Source organism: Pristis pectinata, chromosome 21 (assembly GCF_009764475.1).
Source record: "Pristis pectinata isolate sPriPec2 chromosome 21, sPriPec2.1.pri, whole genome shotgun sequence".
Taxonomy (NCBI): domain Eukaryota; kingdom Metazoa; phylum Chordata; class Chondrichthyes; order Rhinopristiformes; family Pristidae; genus Pristis; species Pristis pectinata.
Window position 1 is genome coordinate 14,437,636 of NC_067425.1, and position 13,285 is coordinate 14,450,920.

Genomic DNA, 13,285 nt, shown 5'->3' on the forward strand with positions numbered 1-13,285 from the left:
CTGGGAAAGATAAACAGTTGTTAACGTACAGTAGGGAGGAGAGAAGGGAACAAAAGAGAAGGTCTGTGACAGGTTAGGGACCAGAGAGACTGAATGACACAAGTGATGGTGGTGCAGGAAAGAAGAGGGTGGTTAAAAACTAGCGAATAGCATGAACTACACCTGGGGAGGAGACTGATGAAAGCTGGAATACCAGAGCAGGAGAAAGCAAGATAACACAAATACTTGAAATATGAAATAAAGGGACTAGAATGGCTGACGATCCCCTGAAAGCTGTAACGTGCCGGTCAGGAGAGGAGATGCTGTTCCTCAAGCCTATGTTGAATTTATTTGGAAAAATGCAGGTGACCAAAGTCAGAAAGATCAAAGATGGAGAATTAAATTGACAGACAACTGGAAGCTTGTGCTCCTGCTTGTGAACTGAATGGAGGTGTTCTGCAAAGTGGTTATAACAAGAGTATTGGGTTGGAAGTAGTACAAGTGAATCACTTTGGTGGGACCATCCAAGGTAAGAGGGGGGGTGCTGTTGCATCTCCCACAGTTGCATGGGAGGATGTCGGGAGGAAGGGAGTGGATATTGGTGAAGACAGAAGAGTGAACCTGAGAGCCAAGGAGTGAACAGTCCCTTCAGAATGTTCAAAAGGGAAGGGAGGGGAGGGGAAGAAAAGGGAACGTGCCTGGTATTGAACCACTTTGGAGTTGTTTGCAAATTAATGAAGGTGATCTACTCAATGTAGAGGATGGTGGAATAGAAGGCAAGAACAAGAGGAAAACTATCTTCCTCTGGGAGAGGTGGTGAGAGCAGAAGTTGGGAAATGCAGAAGATACCACTGAGAGCGCTGTTAGCTAGTGTGGAGGCGATAGCACGACTGAGGAGAAAGAAAGATATCTTGGATGTATAGGTGTGGAAGGTGTTGTCAACAGAATAGATTCAATGGAGTCAGAGTAACTGGGAGAATAGTGTCTTTACAGGAAGCAGGGTGGGAGGAGGTGTCGTCAAGGTAACTGTGGGAATCCTGTAATTATTTCCCTGCTACTTCTGGTTTTCTGCTTTCTATTTATGTTCCACTCTTTTTTTCTCTCAATCACACTGTTTACTTGTTATCTTTATTGCTCTTTGTGGATTTTTCCACCTTTCATTTTGTTCATGCCTTCTCCAACTTTCCTCTTTATCTCACCCATGTATGCAGAGTTTCTGGATGTTACGTATGTTAAAAAGAAGGTTATGTAGCAATGTGGCATCACAATACATCACGTTGAAGAGGATCATCAGGATAAGCTGGAACACACCATTGAAAGTTGGTCGGAGATAATCAGTTGATCAAAAAACTAGTTCAAAGGAAGCTAAATGCTGATGTAAGATTTGCTTCACTTTCCACAGATGCTGCCTGATCTGCTGAGCAGTTCCGGTTTAATTTCAGATATCCAGCATCTGCTGTATTTTCCTCTTGTTTCAGAAGCAGAGGCTGGATAATGGCAAAAGGTAAGTTTTATTTTTATCCTTATGCTTTGTAACTACCTTCTCTCTGTGCCAGAAATTAATTTGCAACCAACAGACAGCACTTTTAATTAAATAAACATATGGGGCCACCACGTGTTTAACTGAAACTACTGAAGAAAGATCCTAAGCCAGTACGTAATCACAAGAGAGTACATTGCATACTTATGCACGTGCCACAGATTTAACGTTATCATCCTGTTTCATTAGTTTACTTTTTCCCACCATTGTAACTGGTTTCTCAAATACAAGTACAATCCCAGAACTCCTGGTTCCTCTGGTGAAATCCCCTTTCACATCCATAACTTATGGCACAATGCACGAAACATGCTGGAGGAACTCAGCAGGTCAGGCAGCATCTATGGAGGGAAATAAACAGTCGACGTTTTGGGCTGAGACCCTTCATCAGGACTCTTGGGTCCTTGATCGAGTACCTTCATCAGGACTGTTGAATCCTGATGAAGGGTCTCGGCCCGAAACATCGACTGTTCACTTCCCTCCACAGAAGCTGCCTGACCTGCTGAGTTCCTCCAGCACTGCTGTGTATTGCTCCAGATTGCCAGCATCTGCCGTCTCTCTTGTGTCTCCATAACTTATGGCCACTCTGAAATCTCCTCTCTTCACCCTTCTGTCACTCCACCCTTATGGAAGGTCCTCAAAATCCATCTCATCTTCCCAACTTTTGGCCACTCTTCTGAACATTTCCTATGGCACATCATTCTTTACCCCACTATATTTAAACTGTAAAGCCTTCCTCACCCACCCTATCCCTGTAATGTCCACCTCCAGCCTTTCAGGTATACCGCAATGGTCTATTAAATCACATCTTTAATGATAAATTAAAAGACATAATATTTAATTTTGACATATTTTATTTTCAAATTATATATTTTTATAGAACAAAATTTGATTCAGGTGTAGCAATGTATAAATAGATGCCTGATCTATAGTGTACTTACAAAACAACCACCAGACCAATATAATACTTAGTGTTTACAAGGAAATACAAGCTTAATCCTTCAGGATACACCTCATGAATTGACATTACCCCTTTCCATACATCCAAACAACAAAGCTACAGAAATGTTACAGATGCACACTTTGAAAATTTAATCCTTCCTTTATATTCTTCTCTATTATTTAATTTCAATAATCTGCCAAATATTCTCACAAATCAAAAGCACCACTGGACCAGACCAAGGTTCTAGGGAGAAAATCATGAAGCTTCTCACAATAATGCAGAATATTTCCTAATGGCTAAGGGTAATTTAGTTTGCTACAAAGTTTTGCAGTACAATTTAATACAACGACATATTACCTAGATATATCAGGAACTGGACTTTTTCCATCTGGAAGTAAAAGGATAAATTTGGAAATCTGTGCTCCCAGCAAGGAGATGCACTCAGTGGGAGTGCTGACAAGGGATCTGGTGCTTTGCAGTTCTAGAGCAATCTTCTTTCCATGTTCTACAAAGATAGCTACTTTCTAATATCATTAATCTAGATACCTCCAGCTGTGACCAAGGTAGTTGGATTTAGGGGTTAGAATCTATTAATTTACAAAGAAATTTTATATAAGTATTGAAACTGGGTCCCTTAGGTGTAAATATATAGTAATTATTGATGTGATGCAAGACTTAGCGTTAGTCATCATATGCAATCTTTGTAGACAGAAATAATATATTTCCCATCAAATAAATAAAAAATGACATTGCTTAACATTTTCTGATGCATCTTGAGTTCAAAATAGTTAATAGATTCCATCAGATTGATGAGGTTGTTGCTTCACAAATATAGTATTGTCTTGTAATTCTTAATTTCCTTGATGAAATAATATGTTAATGCCTTTCTAAAGTTCCTTCTTAGCATACAAATAATCTATCCCAATGTTCTACAACTAACATGCCATCTGTTTTACAATTTATTTAACAAAGGCTGCTGCAGTTCAGGAGTTTCTGCACATGTCAATAAGGTCTATCAATGAACACCAAATCAACCCCCTAGTAAAATGGCATCCTGCTGAAATTCCCCTGAATCTACTTGGGAAAACTGCCTCTGGATTCCTGAGCTTCCAGAGAAAGATCAAATCCTCCTCTCGTCCCCAGCATCTCCTCTTTTCTGCTGGAGGATGACACTATATTTGATATGCTTTACCTCTCAATTTACATCCTGCAACTAACCCTCTCTTTGACAGCGTTTGTCAGTGGTGTTATATTGCTGTAGAATATGCTGTTTCTTAAGTGTTCTCTGCTTTATTTAGAATCAGAATGCTGAAGAGAAAATAAACCTAGATACACATCTACCCAGTTTTAGATTGTATATATTGCCTTTTTGAGAAGAAGGTAAGTAGACGTAGACACGTGTTAGTGGATCAGTGGAGGCCCAATGTTGGATTGTGTTACATTTGATAAATACATTGTCAAAAAGCAATCCATTTCTTGCAAAGGATGCTGGAAAGTGATACTGCCAAAATAAATTGTAAATGAAAAGTTCTTAAAAATGTTAAAGAATTACAATCCATTACATTACTGTGCATTCCACTTACATTCACAAATCTTTGGAAGATGGAGTAATCCTTCATGTTACTCTATGTAGGCCATGCACTGGGACCTCTTGAGAGCCACTCAGATAAATTCAAGTCCTGTTAGTAAAGTCCAAAGCTCTTCTCTTGGAGCAGCACTACGGTGTCAAATCATACTTCACGTCAAAACTTGAACCTTAATTTCCCATTCAAAGTTAATTCTTCTTTTCCTTGGTGCTCCACATGATGTCATCAACATCTGCTCTCTTGTAAAGTTTGCTCAATACTAATAGGTGTTTCTAGCACGCCTGCTGTCAACACCTATAATTAGTGTTCATGAAATCATTAGCAACACCCACCAGCAAATAGAGCAGTTTCAGTGAACTTTTATCTAGTTGGATCTCTTAAAATCAAATCCAGCTTAAGATATTTAGTCCTCTGATCAATTAAAATCCATCTCATAAGGACCATAACTAATGTATTGTACTTGGCAATATTGTTTTATCTCAAATATGTCTGACTGAGATTTTAGAAAAAACATTGGAACTAATATAAGAAAATGTAAGACCATTGTCTTTTGATTATACTCGCTTACAGAGACCTATGGAAAGACAGATATTCAGCAGATTAGCATCTTGCAGGTTTGAACTTTGACACAGGTTATTTAGAGTAATGAACTGCTCATCTCCATTAATTTAGGAAGTAAGGAGACAAATGCTTAGTAACATCTATACTATGCATACAGTATGGTATAGTGAGATATAGGGTACCTTTGTATTTCATAGCTGATACCATTCATTTACAGTAATAGATTACATCCACTATGTTTCTCTTGCAAAAGCCTACTGTCATACATTAATGCTTTACACAACTCAGTGATCATGGGCATTGGGCTATATTGTAATCTAAAGACTAGTAACTGAAGGATAAATACTAACTGTCCAAAAGTGAAAGTAAGGTTTCTGAATTACTAGAATAATTTTAAGAAGGCACAACACCATTCCCCACCCCACCACACCACGCACACAGCCATGCAGACTTATTTTTAAACATTTATGAATATATTAAAAAAAAACACCTTTTGAAGACTGAGGCACCACTACAGGAAAAGGCCTGGGAAATGCACAGGTTTATAGTTTTCCTGGACAGTGAAGACTTTGATTAATGAATCAATACCATATTGTAGAATATTAATATCCAGTTTATTTTAGAAAAATATGATGAAAGATGTTGGCTTCAAGTCCTTCTGCCATGAAGGAATTAGTGCATTAACTTCTAAATGGGCCATGCTCTATAGAGACATTTGTTTGCTTCTGGTGCAGCTTGTATGAGAGAGTTGTTTCAAATGTAGGATGCGGTGTATATCCTTATAATTACGATAACAATTATACACATACAGTCAACATTAAATGAGAGTAAAGCTTTTACACTGTGGCAAATGATTCCAGATCATCTATAATAATTGAAGACATAGGCATTTGTTTCAGTTACAGATATTTTACAAATTATGCAATTGGCTTGGCCATCAGCCTGATTTGTTGAGATTAGAACCGAAAACAATGCTAGTGTCCTGAAAAATGGTATTCCTACCAGTAAAGAGCTCCAGTTGTGCCAATATACATCCACTTAGCAAGATTCATTCAGTAATACAAGAGTTCAAGAAAGAAAACCTTGGACATTTACCATGAAGAGCAAGAAGAATTTGAAATGCCACACTGGTAGCTATTAATTATTCTATTTATTTCACTAAATGTATTCGATTGCTTCATTATACATCATCAATTCAAAGGACCACTTTGAAAACCAACTTGAAATACTAACCTAAAAGAAAACTTAGCACAAATGTCTTGTGTCTGAAGATAGGACTTGGAGAGGCCTATGCGAAGAATACCTGAAATACCTTCTGACAGCACCTCCATCTCAGTTGCAACCAATGACAATTTGCTAAAGGTCTATAGTGCTCTAACCTATTGTTAAATAAGTCAATAGGTATGTGAATTAGTACAGATTGCTCTAAATTATAGATGAGGCTGGAAAGCCTTGACACAATGAGCTTCAAGTATTGAGAAAATGATAGGGAATTTGAGCTGAAACCATGCCTTTAATATGCAACATACTTAATGTTTTAAATACTTTCTTCAGTAACATCATTAAACTAATGGTAAAGAATTTGTAGATTTCTAGCTATTTCCATATCATCCCATCTTCTGATCTTGTCTGTATCGAGTCTGCTAAAGTTATGAGTTTTGAATCCCTAGGTTGTGTCAGCAAAGATGAATATTATTTTTGTAATTTTAAATAGCTTGAGATATTTTCCAGCTACTTAGAGGATCAGATAAGAATTTCAATTTGGCCCTGTTTCTTTAGTTGTTATCTAGAAAAAAAGAAACCTACCAAACTGCTGGAGAAACTCAGTGGGCCAGACAGCATCCGTGGAGGCAGAGGGATGGTCAATGTTTCGGGTCATGACCGTGCACCAGTCCTGATGCAGGATCTCAACCTGAAATGTCGACCATCGTTCTGCCTCCACGGATGCCATCTGACCTGCTGAGTTCCTCCAGGAGTTTGGTTTTTGGTCCGGATAACAGCATCTGTAGTGTCCCTTGTCTCCAAATCTAAAAGTGCACTTCACTTCAACCGCCAGAAGACCAACACTTCCATTTATTGGCTCTATCTAAAACGTAGAAAGCAATCTTATCAACGCAGCTTGGTTAGCACACTTAAGAAATAACCTTCTATCTAACAAACAACTGTGTTTAATTCTTTGGCAAATGGCATATGAAATAGTCATGCCACCTTCGTTTTCCTCAGAGATACCCATTTGTATTCATGTTTATTTCTTTCAGTTGTAGAATAGATTTTCTCCCCTTATTTCTAATTCTTTTGCACAACCTGCAATGATACTTATGGATTATCCAGAACTTCATAGTTTCAAACAATAACAATTTGTTCTCATTTCTTAAACCATCAGCAGCTGTCTGCAGAACCAACTGGAGATATCAGACTCTGAGCCTGTTGTCTTCCCCAGTCCCTTGATCTCTATAACAAGTGCACAACTGTCCAACTTCAATTGTAATACAAGATTTTCAAAGCAATTGTTAACCTGCTTTTAGATGATTGTTAACCTGCTTAGTGATCTAACATCCAAAGATCAGATTTCAGATCTTTTCCCTTTTACCAAATCTCATCTGGTGCAATCAAGAATATCTTAAATCAAGTCAAAAGCTACACTCTGATAAAAGCAGCCTCTGAGAAAGCAGATCAATAACTTGAACATAAGCTTTAACTGCAATAGAAACTATTTCACCAGAATCACACAGCCATTTAAAGCCTAGACTAAACAGTGGAAGAAAATAATTTCACTTGATTTGAGAAGGAAATTTTCCACATCTTTCTCACAGACAATAAAAATCATTAATTCTTAAATAAATGCTCCTAGGGTATTCACCATTTGGGTGTTTTTGAGCATACGGTTCAAAATACAGACAAGTACAATGCATGGCCAGCAGTCCACCATTGGATAGTGCAATGGCAGATCAAATAACCAGACATAGGATTATGCACCCAACAAAACTCAATTTTTTTCCATTCACTATGTCTCCACAGAATAGCTCAAGTTACAGGACACCAATAAATTGAGCAAGATTGAAAGGCTAGATTGAAAGGCTTTACAGTACCATTCAAAATATTAAGTATCAAATTAAAACCAAAATTGGCTTGGGGCCTGGAGACCTAACATTGTTTCAGAGGAAAGGTTTAAACATTCTTCCCAATGAAGTGATTCTCTCTGTGCTGCTACAGACATTAACAGGTTTCCAAGTCTGACCTCCATAGTGAATGTCAGATCCTCTGTGGGTGAGAAATAAAACACATAAAATACTCTGGTGTACAAGCTACTGAACATTCCATTGTTGTAGACAATGACCTTTGGCAAAGCAAACATGTCCAACAGATATCTCTTCTTATTCAGCTTCCCCAGTGCCTTAATTTTCTATTGAATATTTCATCTCTGTGGTTCTGTGTGTAGGACTAAAACCAAGCTTGATTCTACAACCAAAGGCCGATATTAGAATTATAGAGTCATACAGCATGGAAAAAGGCCCATCAGCTCACTTAGATACTGATTGGGCACAACTAGTAAATCCTTATATCACTGCATTATTTACATTTCTAACCAGCCTCCTATAATTTATAATTTAAAAGATATGTTTTCAATTAGAGTGATCGGAATAGCATTTCAGGAGACACCTTAGGAGGTCTAGTCAAGTCAGTGAGAAATCTTTCAGGAGACTATCTGCCAATGCTAATAAGTTGGGAGCCAGAAATTGAACATAATTGTATTCTGCTTCTCCTAGTACCTCGCCTTTAAAAATAAAGTTCTCAAATAGCAAGACTCTACCGTCCTTCCAAAATTTACGTGCAATAAGAACAAGAAATGCTGGAAGAGCTCAGCCAGCATCTGTGGAAAGAGAACCCAGTCAATGTATTAGATCGAGGACTCTGTTCTTGCTGAGTTCATCCAGCATCTGCAGTTTTTATTTCAGATTCTAGCATTTGCTGTTTTATTTGTCTTCTGAAAGGTTATGTATTTTTTTTTTACTTTTACTTTCCTACCTCTGATAAAATGGAAATACCAAGATGCAGATTAACATCAAGTCTTTGAAAACGGACAAGATGCATCTACAACCAGTTCTTAAAATTCTATTTCAAGATGACTGCTTTTCTTTACCACATAAATATTGCTTTGAAAGGAAAACAAGTCCAGTTATTTTTGGACTTAGACACAGAAATATATTTATAACTGGGTTTCAATGCACATGAAATTTTAAAAGCAGCACAAGTGATCACAGGACAAGAAACAAACAACAAATTGACATAAGAGTTAACACTAATATTTGGCGTAACCCTCAGCGACTCTAAGTGAGCTTTGCTTAATGTGAAAATGGCACGTAAATTCTGTGTAAATGTAGTAGACTACTATTGTTAGTCAACCATTGAGCTTTGCACAAGATCTCCTACAGGACATCTGACTGTAAGCAGGATTATGTTATACTGCACACAATAATTTCTTTGCTTATGTCTAGCATCTATTTCTTAGTAATGAGAGGAAAACAGAGTGAGAGAGAACAGCAATCTATGAAAATTTGGTCAGCTCAGTGGATGCAATCTCAAGAACTATAAGATCTACCAGGCAGGTTTTCATTCTCCATATATCGATTCAGGGCGTTGAAATTTTTGCCATTTCCCAGCTTTGGTATGTCAGCTTCCAGATCATTTCTCCCTCTTTCTCTCCCATTGAGTTGACCCAATGTGAAATACCAACTGAAAGCAGGAATTGTGAATGCAACCAGATTCAAGATCCATATGAAAATAGTTCTCTACTGGGATCAGAACAAGATTAACCATCCATTTGGTATTTGTACGTGTAGCACAAGGCAGGAGAAGTGCTCACAGACGCCATGCATATTATGTTTTATTCACAAGGCTATTGCGTACACAGCAGCAGAAATGGTACTCATCAACGGAGGAGAAAGAAGATAAATGTGCAAAATTTCAGAATTGGGCAAGAACTGTAACCCAGAGCCGTGTTGTACAAAAAAGTGTCAGAAAACCACCACAAAAATAAAAGATTTTTTTGCCAGAATGCATGGGACAGTAAACTAAATAACACTTAAAAATAATCTTTAAAGACTTCTGTTTCTGTTTGAAGAGTTCCTGCAATGAAACAGTTTATTTACTAAAGGAGAGATAATGGCAGAGAATGCTCTGTGGACTTGCTGGCATCACACATCACTGCTTCTGGACTAAATGACAGCACAAACACATTCACTTCACAAAATATCATATAAACCACATCATCCTCCTATTTTAGAGTCTTATCCCCAAATGTTATAAAATACCACTTTTCCCAAGTGCCACAAACTGCCCCAACCTTACACAGTGCAAATTGAGAACTTATAATTAGATCCATAAAGTATCATTTGATTACACCTGAGCAGAATGCAAAGACACAGCAAACTTTTTCTGCTAAAAGCAATGCAGCCAGCAGCTGAAAAAGTATGTCAGGATATTAGTCTGGAGATTGTTTGAAAGTTACTTTGTATTGATGAATCATACACTTAAAAAAGTTGCAGTTCACCCTCCCACAGTCCACTGATGCCCTTGACATGATCTGCTGGTCTGATGGAGCTCCTGTTGAGGACATTTCTTTTTCCTTTCCCTCTTCACTACAAAGAACTGCCCTGGTGTTTATGTGCAAGCTGTCAGATCACAGAGAGCTTAATTCTCACTAACAATAGTAGTTCGTGACCTCATGTAGGAACACTGATCAGGTGTAGCTTGACCTTTAGTTCACTGCATTTCCCAAACATCGCGTAACATTTCCCGTGAATTCTTCAATTAAACTCCAGAACAAAACATTAAATACTTCCATGTGATCTTGTCTCACTGGAGTTAAGAATATGCATACAGTTATGTAGATTGTTGTAAAAGCTACCATTGTTTGCCACCAGTTGTTGGGGGTGGACAATAATAAGTTGAACTGGTTTGGCAGGAAGCACTGATACCTTGGAGTGCATGCTAATGTGGATGGTAGAATTAAGCAGTGCCATTGGTGAACTTTGAGAGCTTGTTTTCCAACTCAGTAATGCGTCTCTCCTGGGACTGGACAATCACCTTCAGCGATTTAACTTCATCCATTAGCTCCTCCAGGGTTACACGCTGGGGGCAAAGAAGAGAAAGAAATCAATAACACGCATCCACAATTTAAGAGAAAATCTCTTACAAAAGATCTGGCTCCTGTAATTGAATGAGAACACAAATTAAATGTCAAATTTGTTGTGTCACTGACGTTAAACATCATGGCAGAGGTGCTCAGTGGTAATGACTTAATCAGGTTTAGGTTCAGTGCATCCTTAGATCAGATTAATTTATTTGAGCCATAAAGCCCAATGTCATAATAATCCTGTCCCCAACTTTCCTGCAGTTTATTGTATTCTAGTTGTTCTAACTTATTATCATAGACATATGTACAGGGGGTATAAATGCCATAAAAGTTAGCTTTTTGCAGCAGCAGCACACTACATTACAAACACGATAAAGCTAACATAAACTTAAATTAACATAAGTTATACATAACTTAAATGACAAAATAAACATAGTGACACTAGTGCAGTTGAGAGAGAGAAAAAGGAATATAGTCCAAGGTAGTGTTAGGGTTTTTTCAGGTCAGTATAGTCCTTCCAGGGATCACTGCTCAAACCAGACCTTTTGCACTTTACCGAATGTGCAGCCAGCAACATCATAGGTACGTAAAAAAATTGGACAATGTTTGGGCTCGTTACTGTTGGAAAACATGTTCCTCTTTGCTATTGTCAGATAGACCATGCTAAAGATTTCCATCTTACATCCAGGAGAATTCCTGACATCATTTTCTTACATCCAGGAGAATTCCTGACTTCTCTAAATCATTTCATCTCAGAGATGTAACAATGAAAGTCCTTTGTCATCTGAACTCCATATGGTGTTACTGACTCATTGTGGCACAGACTGAGGCCAATCAGCCCATCAAGTCTATGCCAGGTCCCAGCAGATGAATCCCATGAGTCTCATTCCCCTCCCCCCTGCAGCACTGCATCTTATTCTCTCTCACACGTCCATCAAATGCCCTTTTATATTTTAGCTACACCAAGGGGTACATTACAGCAGCCACATAACCCACCAGAAGGTGTTTGGGATCTGGAAGAAGCCAAAGCCTCCAGCAAAAACCCATGCAGTCACAGGAAGAATGTGCAGACTCAACATAGACACTACCCAATGTCAGAATCGAAGCCAGGCCCCTGGAGTGTGAGCAGCAGCCCTAACCACTGTGCCATATGCCCTCATATGTGATTCAAAGATGGACTGAAACATAACGAGGCACCTCCAAGTCTGAATTATTAAACTATATTTTTTAGCTTGCAAAATTAAAATATACTCAGTCTCCTTCACAATCTCATTTTTGAAAATGGAGTAATAAATATAATTCATATTGCTGTTGAAGACCTTGCTTTTGGCATGACTTTGCTTTCTACATAACTACTAACCTTGAAAAACTGACCTGCTCCATTCAGTTCCCTCTCCCATGCCTGAAGATTTGTGTTTCTTGTTCAATAACCTGAATGAATTAACCAAGTGTCCTTTCCTATGTTTCTTTCCATTGGGAGAGTTTTGACATTCCTGCCTATCCTGTCCTGTCCCTGTGACAGCAATTCATCAAAATGGCCTGGGATCCAATTTTAATGACAATAACTTCTGTTATTTACACAGTGAATGGGAGTCAACTGGGCTAAAAAAAATGGGAAGGGACAATCAATATTCTCTCTTCCCTCTTCCATCGGGCAGAAGATACAAAAGCCTGAAAACAAGCACGACCAGGCTCAAGGATAGCTTCTACCCCACAAATGGACCTCTTATACAATAAGATGGGCTCTTGACCTCACAACTACCTTGTCATGGCATTGCACCTTATTGTCTACCTGCATTGCACTTTCTCTGCAACTGTAACGCTATATTCTGCATTCTACTTTTGCTTTTCCCTTATATTACCTCGATGTCCTTATGTTACGGTGATCTGTATGGATGGCATGCAAAACAAAGTTTTTCACTGTACCTCAGTACATCTGACAATAATAAACCAATTACCAATTAATAAGTTTGAAACAGACTATCATAAACTGATTGAAAAACATGATGATGATGCTGGAGGAAGTCAGCAGGCCAGGCAGCATCCGTGGAGAAAAGCAGGCGGCCAACGTCTCGAGTCAGGACCCTTCTTCAAGACTGAAGATAGAAAAATGGGAAGCCCAATATATAGGAGGGAAAAGCAGAGCAGTGATAGGTGGACAAAAGAGGGGAGGTGGGGTGGGCACAGGGTGGTGATAGGTAGATGCAGGTAAGAGATAGTGATAGGCAGGTGTGGGGGAGGAGGGGAGAGCAGATCCACCGGGGGATGGGTCAAAGGTAAGGAGGAAAAAAGGGGGGAAGAAAAAAAGTGATAGGCTAGGAAAAGGAAGAAATGAGGCATGGTTGGGGGTGGGTGTGAGGTGGTGGGGGGGGGGGGACGCTGAGGGGAGGTGTGGGCAAGTGCCCATAGCTACACCCTTGATCTGTAGAAAGTGAAAGGAATTGAAAGTGAAGTTGTTTAGGGGGAGGACAAGTTCAACCAGGCGGAGGCCCCAGCTGCCTGCCTCTTCGTTGGCTACTTTAAACAGTCTCTGTTCCAAGCCT

General features: G+C 38.8%; 1 protein-coding gene across 3 annotated transcripts in view; it reads right to left on the minus strand.

Moving 5' to 3' along the window:
- Positions 1-2,433: 2,433 nt before the first annotated feature.
- The window catches only part of LOC127581529 (coronin-6-like), a 201,951-nt gene continuing 191,099 nt past the window's right edge, over positions 2,434-13,285 (minus strand). For all 3 annotated transcript variants that reach the window (XM_052036015.1, XM_052036016.1, XM_052036017.1), the window contains one exon: positions 2,434-10,738. In XM_052036015.1, coding sequence (XP_051891975.1) covers positions 10,616-10,738 — 123 coding nt within the window. In that variant the 3' untranslated portion in view covers positions 2,434-10,615. The remainder of the gene's footprint in view (positions 10,739-13,285) is intronic.